The sequence below is a fragment of the Schistocerca serialis genome, chromosome 2, assembly GCF_023864345.2.
Source record: "Schistocerca serialis cubense isolate TAMUIC-IGC-003099 chromosome 2, iqSchSeri2.2, whole genome shotgun sequence".
NCBI lineage: Eukaryota > Metazoa > Arthropoda > Insecta > Orthoptera > Acrididae > Schistocerca > Schistocerca serialis.
In genome coordinates, this window is record NC_064639.1 from 99,121,559 (window position 1) to 99,145,019 (window position 23,461).

The 23,461-nt window shown below is 43.4% G+C and overlaps 1 protein-coding gene across 5 annotated transcripts in view; it reads left to right on the top strand.

Annotated features, from left to right (window-relative positions):
• LOC126456780 (fibronectin type 3 and ankyrin repeat domains protein 1-like) overlaps window positions 1-23,461 on the top strand; it is a 75,917-nt gene that overhangs the window by 46,909 nt on the left and 5,547 nt on the right. For 3 of the 5 annotated variants that reach the window (XM_050092560.1, XM_050092561.1, XM_050092559.1), the window contains one exon: window positions 459-4,182. The exons of 1 other annotated variant lie outside the window; for it this stretch is intronic. In XM_050092560.1, coding sequence (XP_049948517.1) covers window positions 459-522 — 64 coding nt within the window. In that variant the 3' untranslated portion in view covers window positions 523-4,182. Of the gene's footprint in view, window positions 1-458; window positions 4,183-23,461 lie in introns of those variants that run through there. One more of the 5 variants, XR_007585387.1, reaches the window with a different exon arrangement.

The window sequence follows — 23,461 nt, forward strand, 5'->3', positions numbered from 1 at the left end:
ATGTATGCTATGTTTATCTCCTATTACGGAGTTGTATATGAATTTTCTATTTCTTCAGTCATATTTTTGAACATTTCTTATACCAGTTGACACAAGCTCAGCTTGCCTTTGAGCTTCTCTCATGTTACGTGCCGTCCGTCAGCAGCACAGGTAAATGTTCGTACAGAATCAGTGGCAATGCAGTCTTCAACAACACCAGGAATAAATATGGTTTAGTTATTTCGCATTTGCAGTAGAGTAGGAAGCATACATGATTCAACTTGTAGGAGACTCGTGTTGTATAGGGTGCAAAATTTAGTACACAGAGTTGACATCTCTGATAAGGTGCAAAATTTAGTACACAGAGTTGACATCTCTGACAGTGATGTTGTCTCTAGCCTGGCAAGGGCATAGTGTCGGTTTGAATGTGGGTGATAGTTACAGCTACTTCATTCCATGCTACTGCAATTCTATTCCAGATGTTGCGGTATTGGCTTGAATGTGCCCACAAGTGAACTTCTGGAGAAGAAAATCCAGTGGTAGGCACTGGAGTACTTCTACCTCAGCATCCTGTGTTCCTCAAGCTGCCCTGCGCCAGACAAGCTGGATCCACGTGCAACACCTGCAGCAACATGGACATGACGTCGAGTGGAATTTTCCTATCACAATAACGTCGCCCGGCCGAGTGTATCTGGGCCTCCAGCCCAGCTGAGATTACTTGCACTGTGGATGAGCTTCTCATCAGCTGGATTGAGGCCTGTCCTGTGCTGACATCAGTACAGGCTTCTGATGTGATCACCAACACCATCGCGCTATGCCTCCGCTTCAGTTCGGACTTCAGCCAGAGCACTGATGGGGCCTCGGTGCCAGTTGCCTCCTCCAAGTGCACCATCTACAAGATGTGCCACAGGTATGCTACTTCCTGCCAGCCTCGTGCTCTCAGTTATGGAACAACATTCGTTCCTGTGGAGGTGCTCCACACCAGTGGGGCCCTAGCCCTCCATTGTCTCAGGAGGTCACAGGTCACACCAGGTCTGGGTCACCACTGTCAGTACACGTACTGGCTGCTAGTCCACACCAGCTGAGATGACACTACCCACTCAGCAAGTCTGCTCCGACCAGCTGCCATCACCACTGCCGACATCGCATTCTGCTGCCAACGTGGCCGACATTGCAGTCTACCACCATAGTGGTTCCCGACTGCAGACACTCACAGACTCCGATGTATAGAATGTGTAGTCAAGAAAGCTGTTTATGGTCTGAGAGCATTCTCTGGTCTTGCTGACTCCACAGACCCACCTTTACTCTCTCTCTCTCTCTCTCTCTCTCTCTCTCTCTCTCTCTCTCTCTCCCTCTCCAAGATCACCTGCGTTCAACATCCTGATGGTCAGGTGGCCTTCCTGCTGTCATTGGATGACTACGTAGTGGTCAGCAACCCAGGCATTCTGGCATCAGAAATTGTGCTGGAAACCGGTGAGCAACATCATAAGGCATCAATCTATGATGACACTTTCTCAAGTGAGAAGCAGCGTGTGTGTTTTATGAATGCATGTGGTTCTTGTAGCATTTGTTCCTCAAGTTTGTCCTCATTCCTGTTTCTTATTATTTCTGGCATAGTTTCTGGTCGCATTGCAACCCAGATGGGGGCTAACAGTTGCGGTTCGCGTGTGGTCCTTTCTCTCCGAACTGGAGTCCTTCCCTTTACCACCTCTACTTGTGGACCGTTCATATATGCCTCCATGGCGTACGCCTCAGCCGCAATTTCATATGGACCTTTTGCATGGCCCTAAGGACTCCGTTACCCCACTGCTCTCCGCTGTCACTTCCTCTCAATTCTTGACATGTTCTGGGGCTCTGAAGTGGTTCACACTGACGGCTCAATGGCTGATGGTCACGTAGGCTTCACATATGTTCATGGAGGACTTACTGAGCAGCACTCCTTGCCAGTTGGCTGCAGTGTTTTCACTGCAGAGCTGGCAGCCAAATCTCATGCTCTTGAGTACATCCGCGAGTCATTTCTCCTGACTCCTTGAGCAGCCTACAAGCTATCAACCAGTGCTACACTCGCCGCCCTCTGGTAGTGTCCATTCCATGGTGTTTGTGTGGACCCCAGGACATGTCGGAATCCCTGGCAACGAACTTGCCGACAGGCTGGCCAAACAGGCGATGTGGAAACTACTTCTAGAGATAGGCATCTCCGAAGCTGATCTGCGTTCTGTCTTACACCGCAGGGTTTTCTGGCTTTGGGAGATGGAATGGCATAACAGTACGCACAACAAACTGCATGCCATTAAGGAGACTGTGAATGTGCGGGAGTCTTCCATGCAGGCCTTTTGCAGCGAATCAGTTGTCCTCTACCAGCTCCGCATTGGCCATACATGGCTAACTCATGGTTACCTACTCCGTCCTGAGGACCCACCTCAGTGTCGCTGTGGCTCCCAAATGACAGTCATCCGCCTCTTGCTTGACTGCCCACTTTTAGCCGCTCTGCAGCAGACTTTTAACTTTCCCAGCACCCTGCCTTTGGTGTTGGGCAACAATTCCTCCACAGCAGCTTTAGTTTTACGTTTTATCCATGAGAGTGGGTTTTATACTTCTATGTAGATTTTAGCGCATGTCATTTGTCCTCTGTGTCCTCCACCCTAGTGCTTTCAGAGTGGAAGTTTTAATGTGTTACAGAGTGGCTGGCTTTCCCTTTTTATTCTCGTGGTTGGCCAGCAATTGTAATCTGCTTTCATGTTTTACTCTCTTCTGTTTCTAGTGTCTCTCTGTTGTTTTCTTGTCCTCTTTTGTTCCTTTTAGCGTTCATTGCCTTCCCTTCGTCCTTGTGGCTTTTCCTCTCTTTCCGTTTTGTGTTATGTGTTTCGTCCATTTTATTTTCACACTTGTGACATTATTTTATTAGGAACAAGGGACTGATGACCTCGTAGTTTGGTCTCTTCTCCCACTTTTAAACCAACCAACCCAAAATGATTGTTATGGATAACGGTCCACAGTTTACTTCAACCAAGTTTAAGCAATTCAGTGCTGCAAATGGGATTTCCCTCATCCACACCGCCCCATCTCACCCTGTGTCAGACCGCCAGGCAGAACATTTTGTTTGGACATTCAGGACCCAGCTGGATAAGCTGCTGTGCCATCGCCCGCTGGAGGAGGCTGTGCTACTTTTTTTGGCCACATACTGCTCCACCCCGCATGCCAGTAAAAGTCCACCAGAGATACTCCACGGTCGACCATTCTGCTCTCCCTTATCTGTTCTTGTCCCCAAGACTCCTCTCCCTCCAGCCCACACTCCAGCACTTTCCTTCCAGGGTGGGCAGGAGGTCTGGGCGCAGATCTTCTTTCATCCACAGGTGCACTTGGCACCTGCCGTCGTCACCAAACTCTGCAGCTTGGCGATGGCATCTCTCTGGTGGGCCGATGGTTCCGGCACCTCAACCAGCTCTGCCCCCATCTGGTGGACCATGACACCCCTGGGGAGCTGGGAGATGCCAGTGCCTGTCGATGGCCGCCCTGTGATGGAACTTCCGCTTCTGCCTCAGCCTCTGCCTCCACTGCCAGCTGCCCCTGCTCTGGCGCCACATCCACAAACCTATGGACGTCGACCAGCACACCCCCACTCCTGTGGACGTTTGTGGTGCTGTGCATTATTTTTCCAGGGGGAGAAATGTCGCAACGGCCCCTTATCAGTTACGAGGGTCCGCACAACAGACAAGCAAGGTAGGCTGCCGACCTTCCTTCAAGAGCTCATATCAAAACATCGCCAGTGAATGTGAACATCAACGGACCTTCTCCATAAACACAGCACTACTTCATGAAAAGCCATGTGTCAAAGATCCACCAATTGGAACTAATGTGACTAAGTGTAGCACTCTGCAGAATCAGTGTTATAAGCATGCCAGCAGAGTCAGACCGGCAGAGTGTACCTACAATTGGGACAGCTCCGGCCAATACCTATACCGGCTCTAGCCTGGTAGTCACTCGCCGTAGTCTTCTGTAGAAATTTGTATCTTGTTAGGCATAATGCCGCTTTGGAACTGTGTAGTGTAGCATTTTGGTTGTTGTTATTTCTTTTCATTGTCTTGTAACTTTTATCTGGCTTTTGCCACCACAAGAATTATTGTGTTTCCTGTTGTTCTTGAGTTTGGAAATTAGTGTGTATCAAGAAGGCGATTTAGTTAAATAAAGTGTGTTCAAACATGATCTGTAGCTCTTTCGTGCTGACCACAGGACCCTACACAAGAGGTGATCCAGTGAAACTTCTTCCATGTACACAGCGCAATCAATAGGATCATATGGCCCCTTGCACTAAATCTTATAGTTTGGTGTGTTGGGTATACCTAGACAAAGGGATTTCACCAGGCAACGCCGGAACAGTGTGAGGTTGAGAATGGAAGGCTGTGGATCCCAGGGAAGTATAAGTCAGTCCAGATAGTAGCTGATTGTAGGTGTAGTTTGTTGTAAATGGTGTTGATATATGAATCAGGAATTCAGGAGTTCTCCAAGGGTTTACAGTTTTTAGATATGTGGTTTGATTTCTGCATACTGCTTTGGATGTGTGTAGAGCTTTCCTATTTGTGCACTGCACATCTTCTGATTCTGTTTTCTAAGAAGGCAGATGAAAACTGTGGTAGAACAGTGATAAAGTGCAACGTATATCAGTGCCACAACAGTATTGTATGGTTTTTTGCATTTGATTCACTGTCTGAACGCAGCATAGGAAGGTGCTGGAGTTCCGCAGATGCGAGATGGTCGTTAGCATGACAGCTTCATTATACTGCTCCAGGTCACTTGAGTACAAGGGACGTAATAGCAGGAAATCCACCTAGGATAACTGGGCGAACCAATATAAGGCATAGTGGGAGAACATTGATGTGTATTGGGGAGTTAAGGTAAATAGTAATTATGGAGCATTATTGACACCTTTGAGAATACAAGGCTTGATAACAACTCTGTGATGAGCCATTCAGTGTCTAGTTAACACATGATTTTATTCCCCATGTCACATTTAGATTGAACTTAACACAGAAGTAACCTGCATACAGATTTAAAAAATACCCAATTTTATTAAAATACTTTCTCACATATGGCTACTTGAAGATGTCAAAAATTGCCAGAAAAATGCCACATTGCCATAATTTCGAACTAGTCTAGCAACTATCTTAGTTAATCTAAAAGTGATGGGACAAGCATCATTTTGCAGTACTTTTCACGAGCTTCATTATGATATACAACGCAATATGGGTTTGACATGAAAATTGTTTTTCAAATTTAAATGAAATTTTAAATTTTTCAGAAAGTGCATCTCCAAATTTTTTTGAAAAAGTACAGAACTTCATATTATTGTTGACTGATTCTCAAGTATGAAAATGGAACTGTCATAGGTTCACACCTTTATAAAGTTTCAAAAATAGTTCACTAAAAAAAAAAAAAATGACTCTTTTGTAGAATACATTGATTTAAATGGAAATATACATCCGATACCTCACTTGCGAAATCTGGTGTAAGCAGTATGTATTGTAAGCTTTCACTTATTTTTAAACGCTTTATTTGCTTTTACAACATCATTCCCAGGAATCTGATATATTCTACCTGTTGGTGTTACTGGGTTTGCTTTACAAAGAACATTTACAGATACCCATAGAATATCAGGTTTTGTAGGATATGCGTAAGACAGTGGTTGTCAGTTTGATGAAGGAAGGTAATATTAACTGCAACAAGACTTTTGTCTTTTAATAAAAGATAAGATGGTCACAATTTCTTGTTGTAGATATGGCAGTAATGTATCCATGAATATCTCTCAAAGCCATTTTTTGCAGATTTTGTGACTAGCTGCATCAGTAGATTCCATTGTATCACAAAAAGCCTTTACCAGTATTTTTGATGCTGTCATTATAAAGGCATGTAACTTCTGCGTCCCTTTGATGTTAACAGACTGACTAAAGTGCTCTTTCAGAAATCTTTCAGTTTCAATGTACTCTTCTTGTGTTGAAAATTCAAAGTGTACAGATGGAATATTTTTAACTGCCCAAGCAAAAGGTTGTTGTGGAGTTAAGAATTTGGTTATCAAACAGTCACTGCAGACTTGCTTGTGTTGCTAATCTCTCAACAGTGCCACCGGCACGATTGCAAGTCCCTTTTCCATGAGCAGAGGCAAAAAAATGCCATTCTGTTTCCATGCCAAGATCGTTTTGGAAACATAAGTTTAGAAAATTCTATTTATTCTTGTACTGGGCTGCACAGTTATCCACAAAGAAGTGTGCCTTCTGTATGTCAGTAAAAAATTCATGTTTTAAGAACTGAATTAACTTTTTTTAAAAACATTTGACTGCTATGGTGTTCTGTTTTAGCCAGTTAGAAAGTATGACATAGCTCAAATGCTATGTTTTTTTTTCCTCTCCTTTTTAATACACTACAGAGGAGCGCACTGTTCCATGATCACTTGACCAATGATAACTCTGAGCCTAATCTAGGATAATGAAAGTGTAATTCACAGAGAAGTCACATATAACAACATATTCCCCCTCATTCAAGTTTTCGTTGACTTCATTTACAAAAGATCTTTGCTGGCTATCTAGAAAATCATGAAGTATTGGTGTAGTCAATTTTTCAGAAAATAATTCAATAAACTCCAACAAAGTCTTCTGCATTGTTTCTAAGTTACATGTGTCTTCTGGAATCCACTGTCAAAAAGTAATATTTTCAACAATAATATCATCAAATGCATTTTGTAGTGTAATTTTTATTCGATTGCTTCCTGGACAAGAATTACAGTTTTCCATCATGCAGTGAATTGATGCTGGGTTGCTCAGCACTTTTGACAGACAATGTTTTGTAAACACTCGTCATCAATTTTGTAAAGGCCTCGTCACTACTGCTGTGGAGGCAGAGTTTGTGAAATAGCTTCCGGTGCAGTACACCACCAAGACAATTTCTCCCTGTTACTATTACACAGCTATGCTGCAGGGTCAGGAGAACAAAGTTTGTACACCATTGTAACAAATTAGTAACAAAGTCACACAAATTAGTTAAAGGGTTTAGTTATGTTTGTTACTTGTCAAATAATGAAGTCTACAACACTGCTTGTAATATAACACAAAAAAAGCCCTCAATGGCTAATTGCAAATAATCGTAGCTAAACTCCACAGTACATAGCAAAAGCAATTTACAACAACTGTATGTTCACTTCTAAGAGTTCACTAAATGATGTTTCCTGTCTAATTCAGTCCTAGATGTTGATCTATAACCAAGTGGGCGAGAGCTGCTCTTCTATCTTCTGAGTAGGCTTCTGTCCATTGTCATCCAGTCATTGGCGGATTTTACTCGGCTGGCAATTGGCCAAGGCAAAGTCAATATCTTCATCCTCAGTGCCGCCTGTGGTGCTTTTGCTCTGGCACTGTCTTGTTCAGATGAACAGCACAACGTTTATAAGAGGCCAATTCTCCATTGGTCAGCATACTGAGCTTAGCATTTTCTATCAAGAATAGCTGGAGTAAAGAATTAGGCGTACTATCCCAATAGTATTATGAGAAGGAAAGTTGCTACTCACCATATAACAGAGATGCTGAGTCACACTTAGGCACAACAAAAAGACTCTCACAGTTACAACTTTCGACCGTTAAGGCCTTCATCAACACACACACACACACACACACACACACACACACACACACACACACACACACACACACACGTGACTGCAGTCTCAGGCAACTGTGTGTGTGTGTGTGTGTGTGTGTGTGTGTGTGTGTGTGTGTTGTTGGCTATAATTGTGAGAGTCTTTTCGTTATGCCTATCTGCGACCCAGCAGCTCCACTACATGGTGAGTAACAACTTTCCTCCTCATAATATTGTTACATTCCATCCAGGATTTTCCATTGTTTGACTTGCACTAATTACATACACTAAAAACTTTTTATAATTGTAGCTATCAGAGTACAATTGTATTTAAAAAAAACATGTTTTTAATAGTTCTAATAAAATAATCACCCGTTACAGTCATGAGTTACATTTTAAATAGACTAAAAATAAATTTATGAAAAAGTGCAAATTCATTATTGGTAACTTATGTATATTTCCACTTAATTTTACAAAAGTATCATTCTTTAGTGAAATATGTATTTTTGAAATTTTATAAAGATGTGAACCCATACTTGGAGAATTAGTTAACAATTATGTGAAGTGTTGTGTGTAATGTTTTGAAAACATTTTGAAGATGCACTTTTTGCAAAATTAAAAATTGAAATTCTCATTCACGTTTGAAAAATAATATCCATCTGAAATCCATAATGTGCTGTAAGATCCAGGGTGGAATAATGACAATATTATGAAAAGGATAGATTGCCTCTCACCATACAGTGGTGATGGTGAGTCGCAGACAGGCACAGCAAAAGGACTGCTAAACACACACACACACACACACACACACACACACGGGATAGTGTTGTGACTTTGCAAAACGTGTGACAGATCATCTGTTGATAGCATTATTACCTGCAACAAATAAAAAAAAAATTGAAAGCCAATAGCTTCTATATCTACTACTAATGTCCTTAATACATTGCTCAAGTTTTCTCCATTCAGTTTCTTCACAGGCAATAGATGTATAGCTTTACCTAAAAGAAGAAAGTGTGGTGTACTGAGATACTACACAAAAAGAGTTAGCGACAGTTGGTACCAGGAGTACCATGAACGTCTATCCACAGCAGAAACAATGTTGCATTCAAACCATTCACACTGCCTGCGATAATCACACCGTCTGGAGCAGCAGCATCACCAGGCAGAGAGACGCGTGCTTAAGCAACTGTGTACACGCATACATTGTCAGTTGCAAGTTGTAAGTCAGTCCAAGTCTTGCTAGGGAGTTCCTGCAGAGTGTTCGTCACGTCTTCAAGTCGTCGAGTGAGATATAAACAGTGGCCGATAGGTAGATAGTGGTTAGTCCTCACCAGAAAGAGAATAGTGAATAGAATTATCATGCATGGACAGAGACTGCATGCCTAGAGATTTAAACAGAGTACTATTGGTTCGGAACTGTTCTTCAAATAGTACATAAAGACAGAAGATCAGTTTTCTTCCAACTTTAGTTCAGAAAACATTATTTAATTTGCCTTCATGGAACTGTTGTCAACACGAGACAGAGAGGTTAAACTCGCATTCTAAAATTGCTGTAACTGCGTTACCGATGTCAAGTAATATTTTCACTTTTCACTATTCTGCATCACTGTCATTGGGTGTGTGCTGCCGTAGAATCCATGCATCCATCATACCAGGACCCTTATTAGTCTTCTTCAGCAGCAGCAAGATTTTCATCAATCTATACCCCCACCCACAACAGAAAGTATGCTCTGAATCACGAATACATGTGCACTTTTTGCTATATTAGCAGTATCCAAAGCACATAGTAATATTTCTTCCTTTACAATCTACATACGGCTTGATGTGAATCTCATCTAGCATAAAGGTCATGAACAGTACATATGGTTCCAGACATGAAACTTCATCCTTCAGGTGACAAGAAATTTAGATTACGTGGCTTCTCATGTACATTCTAGCTAAGCTTCCTTAATAAATTGGGATGAGGTAAAATGAAAAAACCTAATTATTGTAAAAGCTTGTAAGGATGTGGAGAAATAGAAAACAAAATGGAACAGAGAATCAATGTTTTGGATCAAATTTAAGACTAGCCATGGACTGATGAGACAATGCAGTTTGTGCCTTCAGGAATGAAACAAACCTTTTCTTACTCTCTGGGGTTGTTAATCTTCCAAGGAGTGAGCATCTGGCATGTGTAAATCACTCTGATACTAATTAAGTCTCTACATAACTTCAGCACATTTTCAACTTCACTTAACACTTAACCGTCTTTGTAAGTGTGTTCACAACAATCTCTTTGCCTTTCATACACAGTTTAACATGGAGGCTTCTGCAAATTAATACAAACTGAAGAGCCAAAGAAACTCGTACACCACAACATGGCATGGACTCGACTAATGTCTGAAGTAGTGCTGGAGGGAACTGACACCATGAATCCTGCAGGGCTGTCCATAAATCTGTAAGAGTATGGGGCAGTGGAGACCTCTTCTGAACAGCACGTTGCAAGGCATCCAAGACATGCTGAATAATGTTCATGTCTGGCGAGTCTGGTAGCCAGAAAAAGCATTTAAATGCAGAAGAGTGTTGCTGCAGCCACTCTGTAGCAATTCTGGATGCGTGGGGTGTCGCATTGTCCTGCTGGAATTACCCAAGTGAGTCGGAATGCACAATGGACGTGAATGGATACAGATGATCAGACAGTATGCTGACATATGTGTCACCTGCCAGAGTTGTAGCTAGATGTATGAGGGGTACCATATCACTCCAAGTGCACACGCCCCACACCGTTACAGAACGTCCACCAGCTTTAAGAGTTCCCTGCTGACATCTAGGGTCCATGGATTCGTGAGGTTGTCTCCATACCCATACACATCCATCCGCACAATACACTTTCAAACGAGACTCGTCCGACCAACATGTTTCCAGTCATCAACAGTCCAATGTCAGCATTGACGGGCCCAGGCAAGGCGTTGAGCTTTGTGTCATGCAGTCATCAGGGGTACAGGAGTGGGCCTCCAGCTCCAAGAGCCCATACCAATGATGTTTCGGTGAATGGTTCACACGTTGACACTTGATGATGGCCCAGCATTGAAATCTGCAGCAATGCACTTCTGTCATGTTGAACGATTCTCTTTAGTCATTGGTGGTCCCGTTCTTGCAGGGTCTTTCTCCGGCCGGAGCGATGTTGGAGATTTGATATTTTACCAGATTCCTGATATACACGGTACACTTGTGAAATGGACGTAGGGGAAAAACGCCCACTTCATCGCTACCCCAGAGATAGTGTAACCCATCACTCATGCACCGACTTTAAAACCACGTTCAGACTCACTTAAATCTTGATAACCTGCCGTTATAGCAGCAGTAACCAATTTAACAACTGCGCCAGACATTTGTTGTCTTATAAAGGTGTTGCTGACTGCAGAGCCGTATTTTGCCTGTTCATATATCTCTGTATTTGAATATGCGCACCTATACCAGTTTCTTTGGCACTTCAGTTTTTACACACACACCATATGGAGTTTTTTCAAAGTTAAATCCAGGAACTGTACATAATCTTTTTCCAGGACTTCTCTCCACTGTTCATTCACTGTATTAATTTAACTTTTTTCCTGAGGTTGTTAATGTGTTTAAGAACTGGGAAAGGAAATGAAAAGAAAATTATTCTGGAAAAATTTTGAAGTTAAACACTTGCACTTACACATTGTCTATCATCTTACTTCAAACACATCTTCTATAGCAAAGTGAGATCTGTACTTGTCACTAACTTAAAAATATTTTGTTATTCATAATACAAAAAATGCTAATTATCATCTTTTAGGATCAGAATTTTTCTGATGCTAGATTTACATTTCTACTCCCTGTAGGGAGTTGAAATTAAATAAACTGGTAGCACTGTCACATACAGTTTTATGTAGCTTATGCACTGTAGAGTTAACATGTATTGAAACACTCTAATCTGAGGAATAAAAGGCATTTGCACAACATGTTCAATGAAACTGTGCACTGATAATATAACCTTCATCGTTCTACAGTACGATCCAAAATAATATCCCCACTTACAAATTTTACTTAATGTATGTTAAAGAAACTACAAAGAAGTTGTATGTTATTAGTTTACTGATATTTTTTAAGTGAAAATAAGTTTTACAAAACATATTATGTCAAAATTAAAATGTGTTTCCACCTTATTTCTTTTTATGGACTTGAGCTGGATCTCTCTTTGACTTAAATTTTTCACATGTACCACGTTCAGTTTCATAGCATCAGATATGAACAGTTTTCTCAATTGTCTCAATTCTACCTCTGTGCCACTCGTACAGCAATATTTAGTTAGTTTCTGAGACATAATTGCCCACAGATTCTTGGTAGGGTTCATGTCCGGAGAATTTGGGAGCTACCATAACTTCTCAATAGACAGCTCTGTGCAACACACCTGAACAACCCTGAGACTGTGACTGTTAGCACTGTCATCTTGTAAAATAAATGGCCCTAGATTTCTCCACTGAAAAGATCCTTTGCAGTATATAATACCTCATTATTAAGGATATCACAGTATTTTAACCTTGTAATTGAATGTACACAAACCTCAATTCTCCATCCTCCTTTAGAACTGTAGTGTCGCAGAATAGTAAAGAGTTGGAAACGTGGAATATTGTCAAAGTTTTGTTGCCTGTGCCGAGAGCCAGAGGCAGTAGGTTAACCAAGAGGTAAGAGGATTGCACATGTATCGGAATGTGTCGTTTCACAGGGGCAGTGGCCTGGTTACACACAACAGGCGAGAGAGAATTTCTTAGCACGCGGGTTTGTGTTAGACGGAGACTTTCATAGAGTATATGACAGAGGTATAGCGTCAGCTGTACTGCATTTCATAGCTTTGCATAAGTATGCCGTAACAACATGTAACTCTGTCACAAGAACACCTAAGCGCCGAGTACGACAGATAAATCAGCAGTCTAAGTGGAACGAATCCTTTCATTACAAACGAGCATGACGTCAGGACGTCGCTCATGCTTCCTTTAAATACGGCACCTATGATAGCAACAGGGCAATCATAGTTAGGCTTGCAGTTAGACGTGTGCTGGGACACTGTGTAGCGCTCAGCGCAATGATCGACATGTTAATCTTTATTACGGAGATATTGCAGTAAGGGCGGGCCATCCAGCAGCAGACGTGAGGGGACAGTACCAGCTCTGGTCCTCTCTGCTGCCGCTGTCAATCATCAACCCAGGATTAGCAGACATCGTGGCAGACTCGCTCGCCACCAATGCTGACCACATGAGTGAGCCGTCGTCGAGATCGTGCGGGGCCTAGGCCCTGTGCATCCACCGTCACAACCAGGTGAGCCGACGACGCTGGGGGATTGCAGCCAATTCCGCCCGTCCACCACGGACAAGCCACCAGGAGGAGCAGGGAAGAAGACGGAGTGGAATAGAGTACACTCTGCACTACAAAAACGTCTCTCGTGCCGACAGCGCCGGGACTCCAACCCGGAGCCTCCTACATGCAGCGGCCTGCTGTCCGCCGCCGATGTGTCCACAGTCACTTCCTAGCATCCTGTTAACTGGGGAGGTCACTGCTCGGCTTCCAGTCCCCATAGGCGACTGGGACCGCCAGGGCGCCTACAGATTTGGTGTCTGAAGTCCTCATGCCCACCGCCTACGGATTTGGTATGAGAAGTGTTCGAACCGTCCACTACAGCACTGGCCTGCTGATCTGGTATCTGGAGTCGTCGACACCGCCACTGCAGGACTGACACCACAGAGTTGCGGTCAGAACTGTTGACTCTACGCAGCCTTGTGGTAAGTGCACGAGGCTATTTTTGTTAATAACTATGGATGCACATTCTTTGTTGGGAGTGCACTTTGTAAGACCTGCGGAAACAGCAGATTTATCTGACTTTAAAGGAAACAGTTGGAAAACGTACTTGGTACCAGTCAGATGTACTGTGTGTAATTTAACGGGGCATGAGGAGCCATGCACGAAGTTTGTACCAGGAGAATGTTCAATTTGTAGACGGTTTGGTCACACAGCGCACAATTGTAGTGTGTGTCGCTGGGCAATAACAAGGCGGAAGGATTAATTTTGTTTAGTTGTGCATAGTGAGTCTTGTTTGTCTTCTTGTGTGTAGTGCTCAACCGTGACAAAGGAGTTGAGTAGCTAGTGTTGTTACTGTTCTGAGGAGTAAATTCAGTATAGAGTAAGTTGCTGGTAATTTGCACAAATCATGCCGGAAACAAGATCCGTTAGTACTGAAGTGAGTATAGCTGCTCTGACGGAGCAAGTCTCAAAATTGTTAGAAGAGAATGCACAGCATAAGTTACGTCATGTAGAATTAATGACGCAAATGGAGACCTTGTGTTCGGCGCAAGAAGTCGCAAATGGGTTCAAGTGAGTGCAAGTCAGTAGCATTGTCCGACCTTGCAATATATCCTTCAGTAGCTAAACTGATCACGCCTTTCTCGGGTAAAACAACAGACGATGTCACAGCGTTCATTAATGATGTTTTGGCAACAGCTGCAATGAGCAATGGTCGGACGTAACTACGTTACGTGTGGCATATTTGCGACTTGCAGGGGAAGCCAAGACGTTCGTGATGTACCATGAGACACTTAGTTAAGCGAGCACGTTTTGAAGAATTGGTAGATGGGTTACGACAAAGATATCATAAGCAGAATAGTGCAAGATTTTTTAGGGAGAAGTGCGCTAATTTGACACAGAAGGTCAATGAGACAGTGGAGTCTTTTTCAGATAGGATACGGAAAATTAATTCATAGACCTATGAATTATCGGGTAATCCTGATGCGGATCGTGTATTACTACAAGAGGTAGAAAACAGAACCCTCGATGAATTCCTCAGGGGAATTCCTGCAGAATTTTCTCTTAGGGTTAGGATGGACAATCCTGGGGATTTAGCTGCAGCACTGCGTATTGCAACGCATCTGCAGCAAGGATACCCAATGATAAAAGCATCTTTGTGTCTGAGAGGAATTGTTACCGTTGTGGGAGGAAAGGTCATGTGAAGGCTCAATGCAGACAGTCGCAGTGCTATGCTTGTAAACACTATGGTCACAAGGCGAATGAGTCTCGTAGTAAGCAGAATGGTAACGGGAATAAACAGGAAAAAGCGTTAAACGGGAACGGAAGTGTTTTGTCTGTCGGAAGACATTCCTGGTTAACAGAAGTACAGAGATGGATTGTTGCTTGATGCGTAAGAAATAACAGATGTAAGTTTTTGATTGATACAGGGGCACATGTATCTGTTGCTAGTCTAGATCTCGTGGGTAGGAGAAGCTTAGGTACTCCTAGGTATAGATTACATGGCGTAGGGAATAATGAGTTGCAATCATTGGGTACAACACTGCTTGTTTTTAAGATTGGAACTGTAGAGTTCGTAGAACAAATGGATGTGTTGCCAACTGTGGAACAAGGGTATTCTGTGATTCTCGGATTGGACTTCCTCGATAAACACCACGCCAAAATTAGTCTTTCACAACATACAATTGAACTTAGTGGAGACTTGTTTTCAAAGGGTACAACAGCTGTAAATGTTTCTAAATCGCGAGGTGCATCCGTTGCTAAGATGTCACCAACTGAACCGCGTACAAGGGCATTAAAGGTGATTACGCATGCCAAAGTGCCTTCGGGTACAGGGAAGTTAGTTTGGTTGTAAGCAGGTACCGATGTACCACAGCAGAGACTATGTGTGGTGTAGCCACTGCAGAGCAATGAAGCATTGGATGAAATGCATTGTTTTATTAGGAGGAGCGTTGCGCGTGTAATGGATATAAATGGGAAGCTGATGATCCTGGTCAGTGTAGATAATTTTGGGGCAGATGAAGTGGATCTCCCAAAGGGTTTAGTGGTAGCAAGTTTGGAAATACTCGACGATGAGGATATAGGTGAATCCAAGGTGATTATAACGTCTGTACTACGTGATAAGATTCATCATTTGGAGAATGGTGATCGGAAAGCTATGGAATCTTTGTTATTAATTTAGATTTGTTTAATTCAGAAGGTCCATTACCAGCAACTCCTATTACATAGCACCGTATACCGACTAGCGATAGTCTGCCGGTCTATAGAAAATCATCAGGATAGCGAAACACCTACAACCACTAGTAGAAGAATTTATTAATCAACAGCTAAGGGACGGTATTATAGAGAACAGTGAAAGCCCATGGTCTGCCAACATAGTGGTAGTTCCTAAGAAGTCATTGGACAGTACTAAAAAGTATAGGTTTCATTGAGACTATAGTTTTTTTAACCCACAAACTGTAACAGATGCGTATCCAATACCGAACATCACGGAAACACTAGACACTCTAGGTCGGTGTGAATATTTTTCAACACTAGATCTAAAGAGTGGGTAACATCAGATAGAAATAAGCCCCGAGGATAGACTGAAGACAGCCTTTACAACAAGCCTTGGTCACTTTCAGTATCACAGAATGACATTTGGGTTGAAAAACGGTCCTGCTACGTTCCAGCATCTGTTAGATGGTGTGCTTCGGGGACTGCAACCGAAGATTGCTATGAAATACCTCGATGATATTGTTACTTTTTCCCGTAATATAGAAGAGCATATGAAACGACTGAACGAAGTATTTAGTAGGCTCAAAGCGGCAAATCTTAGATTAATGTCGAGAAATGTCAGTTTGGTCAGACGCAAGTGACTTATCTTGGGCATATTATCAGTCAGGATGGGGTAAGAACGGATCCTCGTCTAACGTCGGCTGTGCATGGTTTTCCAGTACCACAGACCACTAAACAATTTCAGCAATATGTCGGTTTATGTAATTACTACAGACGATATGTTCGCGGAAATTGCACATCCATTAACGAGATTGTTAAAGAAAGGTGTTAAGTTTGAATGGACAGCACAGTGTCAGGAGGCATTCGAGAAGCTCAAACAGATACTAACATCAGACCCAGCGTTGATACTTCCTGATTTCGAACAAGAATTCATACTATCTTGTGATGCTAGTAATATTGCTGTAGGTTGTATTCTTTCTCAGAGGGTTAATGGACAGGAACATCCAGTGGCTTATGCTTCCAGGCAACTGAATAAGGCAGAGAAGAATTATTCAACTACAGAGAAAGAAATGTTAGCAGTGATTTATGGTATCTCGTATTTTCGCTGTTATTTATATGGGCGTAAGTTCGAGGTGATTACAGACCACGCAGCATTGAAGTGGTTGTTGGGGTTGAAAGATCCTTCGAATCGTTTAACGAGATGGGCACTGAAACTAAGAATTTGACTACGAGGTAATTCACAAACTAGGGGTAAAACATACGAATGCAGATGCGCTTAGTAGAAAAATAGCAGCCGTACAAGCTGTGGGCATAAGTGAGAAGGAGTGGATAAAGCTGCAATCCATTGACAGAGTGTGTCAATTGTTCCGAACACAACTGCAGTTTGAAATGCAGGATGGGTTGCTTTGCAGGAATACGAAGTGCGGACTACGCGTCATAGTACCGGAGTTGCTGAGGGAAGAAGTGTTGAAACAAGCGCACAACCATGTATTGTCGGGTCATGGTGGTAAAAGAATGACCGATAGACGGGTAGCTGAAAGGTTTTGGTGGAAGACACCTCGCAATGATGTAGAGCAGTATGTGCAAAATTGTATACTGTGTGCACAGAGAGCAGATTTAAGTCATCAGAAAATTCAGTTACAGAGACTACCTGAAGCGGATTGTCCGTTCGCATTCATCGGCTTAGATGTAATCGGAGCATTTCACAAGACACAAGCGGGTAATCGATATGTATTAACAATATTAGATCATTTTTCCCGATACCTGGTAATGGTAGCTATTCCAGATCAGAAGGCAAGCACTGTTGCGCAATCCTTAGTAAATAACTGGTTGCTGAAGTATGGTGTGCCTGATACTATAATTACAGATCAGGGTAGTAACTTTATGTCGGAGCTGATGAAGCAGTTATGCCATTTATTGAAAGTTAAGAAATTGCGGACAAGCCCATTTCATCCTCAGTCGAATGGACGAACAGAACGGGTTCATAGGACGTTAGTTAAGATGATTAGTCATTACGTAAATTCAAAACACACGGATTGGGACGTGTATTTAAATCTGTTGACACGCGCATATAACGTGAAAGTTCGTACAGGAACGGGACTCTCTCTGTACGAGGTAATTTATGGTCGGAAAATGCCATCACCATTTGATGTGCTCAAACCTCAGGTAGGTTCACAGGATGAGTCAGTGAAGAATTGCGCCAAGAAATTGAGAGAGATTTGGCAAAGGGTACGGCGTGCTAATACTAAACCTTTGGAGAAACAAGAGAGCATTGGGCAAAGAACAGGTAAACTGCCGCAATACAGAATTGGTGAGTGGGTATTGTTGGCTAATCCTTATGTTCCGAAGGGTAAAACGAAGTTTTTGACGAAATATTCTGGACCGTATCAAGTAAATGAAATAGTGTCTCCAGTGAACGTAAAGTTGCAGTTACCAACCAAGTCGTCAGTAGTTCATGTGAGTAGGATTAAACCGTTTAAGGGCACAGTGGATGCGTTATCGCGGATTCCTCCAGCGGTAACAAAGGGTGTGAGGGTACCGAAGCTAAAAGAACAGCAGAGGAACGTTCCTTACGCACTTAGGTTTAGGGATAAGTAGATTAAGTGTCCTCGGGGAGGAACATGTCATATTTATTGTTATTAGGTAATAGGGTATATGTAGTTTTTACTTGTCATTTGTGTGTTTTAGACGTGGTAAGGAAAGGAGCAATTGACATGGCTTCCTTTTCCTTCAGGTGCCGTGCCAGGATGTGGCCCGGGAAACTTTTCGTCAGTCTGGTACTGCTACACTGTTGCAGAGGAGAGGTGGTGCAGGTGCAACCACTAAATAAGGGAATTTTGTTTGCAAGACAATTAGATGTGGTATTGTCAAGCCGCAGGTGGACAATTGTGTTCACGTATAATATAAGGGGAGTGAGGAATGATGTACGGACACCACAGGATAGGTTTACGGCGCTACTGGCAGCCACTGAGAAGGAGGGGTTGTTTCAAGACATACGGAACGAGTATCAGGAATTGAAGCTCTCATACGAAAAACTGAGAAGGCAGCTGCAACAAGTAATGGAAGTGGTCCCGCAAACGCTCGTTCGCAGGAAACGAGGGTGGTTGGATGCAGGGGGAAAATTGCTGAAAACAGTGTTTGGAACTGCGGTCGAGGAAGATACAAGGAGCTTAAGTAGTACAGTGGGGGATGTGCAGGAGTTGGCGGAGGAGACAAAGTCGAAAGTGGATTGGCACATGACACGTATAGGTAACATGGAGCAGGGGATATTGAATGTCACTAGAACAGTGCGGGAGTTGACGTCAGACCTGGAACGGTATGCAGCAAATACCAGGAAAGTGTTGAATGGGGATATAGAGGCTATACAGGCAAGATTGAGCCGAATAGACAGGAAAATACAAGTAGCAGCTTTATTGAGGGCATTAGCAGACAGGGTGGATGATGCGCGTGTCGAATTGGAGAAGGAGTGCGTCATGTCGTGCCTCCGGTGAAGCAGAATTTACCGTTATTTTATCGCATGTCTAAAGTGAGAGTAGTTACAGATCAGGAGAGTATACACATAGAAGTGCAAATACCAGTGATGGGTATCAATTCGCGGTACCAGTGTTATACAGTACACCTGTATACAATTAGATGGGGTGCACTTGGGAAGTGGGCGCAAGTGCGAACTCAGGAAGTATTGTTAGTGTTAAGACGGAGGAGTGATCATGTGGTAATGTCTACGGAAGATTTGACAGACTGATTCAGGGGAAGTGTTTTTTTGTCCATTAAAGGAGGTGGCAACCCACAATCATTCATGTGAGATGCAGTTGTTCTTGGGAAATATGGGAACCTTAGAATGCGAAAAGAAGGTGTTACTTCTGGGACCGAAATTTCAGAAAGTTGGGGAACATTGGATTTACTCTGTGTTCGAACTAGAGACCGTAGTTGCCGCTTGTTACAGAAATAGTAGATTGACAGATACATCAAAGCTTGAATTGCAGGGCAGTGGGTTATTGATTAATGGCACTGGATGTGAAATAGTGGGGAAGCATTTTCACCTACCAGCTACTTTCATGGGTACAACAATGATTAACGTGACACAGCCTATCTTGTATTATCCAGAGGAACCACCACACATATTGCCTCGCCAGAACCTAACGTTTATTAACGAGTCCTTGGATCCCACATTGCTACAATCTTTAGATAGCCTGATTATCTCAGAAATAGAGCAGATCTCTGTTAATCAACTACTGCATCACGTGCAGCAATATCAGGAGAAACGTAAGCAAAACACAGTTATATTTGGTGTGTTGATGACTAGCATAATCCTAGTTCTAGTGTTTATTTGTGCAACTTACTTTTGTATACGGAAATAGGTGTCTCGTTCTGAAATAACAACCCTGCATCACATACCTATGGGATGGATCGGGAATAGTGGAACGTAATATAAATAGATAACCAATGGTAAGATTGGAATCAGTATTAAGTGTAAATAGATTATTAGCGGACAAGAAAAGTTTGACAGTGTTGAAGGAGTAGTTGTAAGATACCTGTAGAGTATAAGGAAGTATGGCGCGCACAACCATTAAGTCCAGAATTGTAAAATTCGGGACGAATTTTCTTAAAGTAGGGGAATGTGTAGTGTCGCGGAATAGTAAAGAGTTGGAAACGTGGAATGTTGTCAAAGTTTCGTTGCCTATGCTGAGAGCCAGAGGCAGTAGGTTAGCCAAGAGGTAAGAGGATTGCACATGTATCGGAATGTATCGCCCCGCAGGGGCAGTGGTCTGGTTACACACAACAGGCGAGAGAGAATTGCTTAGCACGCTGGTTTGTGTTAGACGGAGACTTTCGTAGAGTGTATGACAGAGGTATAGCGTCAGCTGTACTGCATTTCATAACTTCGCGTAAGCCTGCCATAATAGCACGTAACTCTGTCACAAGAACACCTAAGGGGCGAGTACGACAGGTAAATCAGCAGTATAAGTGGAACGAATACGTTCATCACAAACGAGCATGACGTCAGGACGTCGCTCGTGCTTCCTTTAAATATGCCAGCTTTGATAGCAACAAGGCACTTGCAGTTAGACTTGCAGTTAGATGTGTACTGGGACACTGCGTAGCGCTCAGCTCGATGATCGACATGTTAATCTTTATTAAGGAGATGTTGCAGTAAGGGCAGCCCATCCAGCAGCAGACGTGAGGGGACAGTACCAGCTCTGGTCCTCTCTGCTGCCACTGTCAATCATCAACCCAGGATTAGCAGACATCGTGGCAGACTCGCTCGCCACCAATGCTGACCACATGAGTGAGCCGTCGTCGAGATCGTGCGGGGCCTAGGCCCTGTGCATCCACCGTCACAACCAGGTGAGCCGATGACGCTGGGGTACTGCAGCCCATTCCGCCCATCCACCGTGGATGAGCCACCAGGAGGAGCAGGGAAGAAGACAGGGTGGAATAGAGTACACTCCGCATTACAAGAACGCCTCTCGTGCCGACAGCGCCGGGACTCCAACCCGGAGCCTCCTACATGCAGCGGCCTACTGTCCGCCACCGAGCCAGCCGGGCGCCGCCAGCCACGCGTGGCCGAAGTAAGGGCATTCCACCGCTACATCACAGCACGCGGCACTGCGCTAGCAAGACTGGTGCGGCCCGGAGCTGGTGTCATCGCTCCAAGTCAGCGAGGACTCCGGGAAGGTCGTTGATATCACCAAGCTCAGCCAGCCTGTGTTACGCGGGCCACATTGTACTCGGCAGGAATAAAGGTGTCATGAATTAATAATGTTTCTTTGGAGTTTCTGACGTGTCCACAGCCATTTCCTAGCATCCTGTGAACTGGAGAGGTCACCGCTTGGCTTCCAGTCCACTGTAGGCGACCGGGAGCACCGGGGCGCCTAGCATTATACATTGCCCTGCACAGTCTGGGACTGCAGATTTTTGTCTGACCTCCCTTTTACCTCAGACTTTTGTATCCAGTTTCAGCTTGTTTCTTCAATACATTTCCCACGGTTTTGTGTTCAATTGATAATTTCCTAGCATCTTCCCTGTTGGAGCATCCTTCAGCTATGAGTTCCAAAATCACTCCCTGCTTCCTTGTAGAAATGACTTTCTCTTTCTTTTTGATAATTAACTATGTACAGGGTCCGGCATAAAAAACTCCCCGATTACAAAGTAACGTGCAGCGGACAGTAGAAGGAGCAGAGTGTTGGGGGGCACGTCGTTAAGTAGCTGCCTACGTGCCGTTTTCAGTGTACGCCATGGCGTGGTCTGGTGAACATCGTGCCTTCGTAGTGGAAGATTTTATTCAAAATGGCGAATCGCCTATTAATACTCAACATGCTATTCGCGTTCGCTTTGCGCTCGGACGACGGGACCCTGTTCCCGATAAGAAAACAATTTATTCTTGGGTTGCTAACTTTCATGAGACAGGTTCCGCATTAAAAAGGAAACCACCTGGACGACCACGGACTGCAACAGGCCCCGGAAATGTTGATGCAGTTAGAGCTTCAGTTCAACAATCTCCTCGACGATCCGCTAAAAAGCATGCGGCAGCATTACGGATATCTGATCGAAGTGTGAGAAGAATCTTGCATCGAGATCTTAAAATGCATCCTTACAAAATTGTAACTACGCAGGAACTGAGTGAACGAGACTGTGGTGTCCGTGTAAGTTTGTGCCAAGACCTTCTTCGGAACATTCGTCCCAACAATATTGTGATTTTTTTCTGATGAAGCACACTTTCACCTTGCCGGAACAGTGAACAGCCAAAATTGCAGGTACTGGTGTGAACACAATCCCCAAGAACTTCATCAACGACCACTTCATAGCCCTAAAGTAACAGTATGGTGTGCTGTTTACAATTCCGGAGTGATCGGTCCTTACTTTTTCGAAGAAAATGACAGGAATTTAACCGTCAACAGTGAACACTATTGTGCCATGCTCCGCGACTTTCTCCAACCGCAACTAAGGGAGCTTTTTGGTGAAATAGAGAATGTGTGGTTCCAGCAAGATGGTGCTACTGCCCACACAGCGCGGCAGTCACTGGCATTGGTGAAGGAAATGTTTCCTGGACATGTGATCTCGTTGCGTGGAGACATTGGCTGGCCCCCACGATCGCCGGACTTAACGCCCTGTGATTTCTTTCTTTGGGGCTATTTAAAAGCAAAAGTTTATGAACAACGTCCACAATCTTTACGAGCCCTGAAAGAAGCAATTACACAAGAGGTTGAAGCTATTCCACCTGAAATGACTCAAAGAGTAATGAATAACTTCGGGGAAAGACTCAAACAGTGTGTCGACAGTGCAGGAAGCCATTTAAGGGATGTTTTATTTAAAAAGTAAGACCATAAGAGTATTTTCTAAAATGGCATAATATGTACTTTTATTTAGTATAAATAAAATTGTTCTACCTTATTTGGTTTTGTTTTTATTAGCTTTCCTTAAAGGGGAGGTTTTTCTGCCGGACCTTGTATATGTAAAGTTATTGTTGTTTCTGTTATTACAGCACAGTAGATAAATATGAAAACTGCCTGGGTATTTACTGTATTTTCCACACAATTCTTCATAAAATGCACAGTTGTCCATAGCAAACAACAGCTAACAAAAAAGTGAAGGGAAGACAGAATAGAGACATCTGGTGGAGTGTAATGAAGGTTCCAAGCATATAAGTGCCATCTAGTACCAAGAGATGGTGGTTTTGTGTGTGTGTGTGTGGGGGGGGGGGGGGGGGGGGGGGCGTGCGCACGCGCTTAATTTCGATGAAGGCCTTTTTGGCTGAAAGCTTACTTGTTTGACAATTTTTTTGTTGTGCCTATCTTCAACTCTGCTTCTCTGCTGTATGGTGTGAGTAGCAAGCTATCCTTTGCATAATATT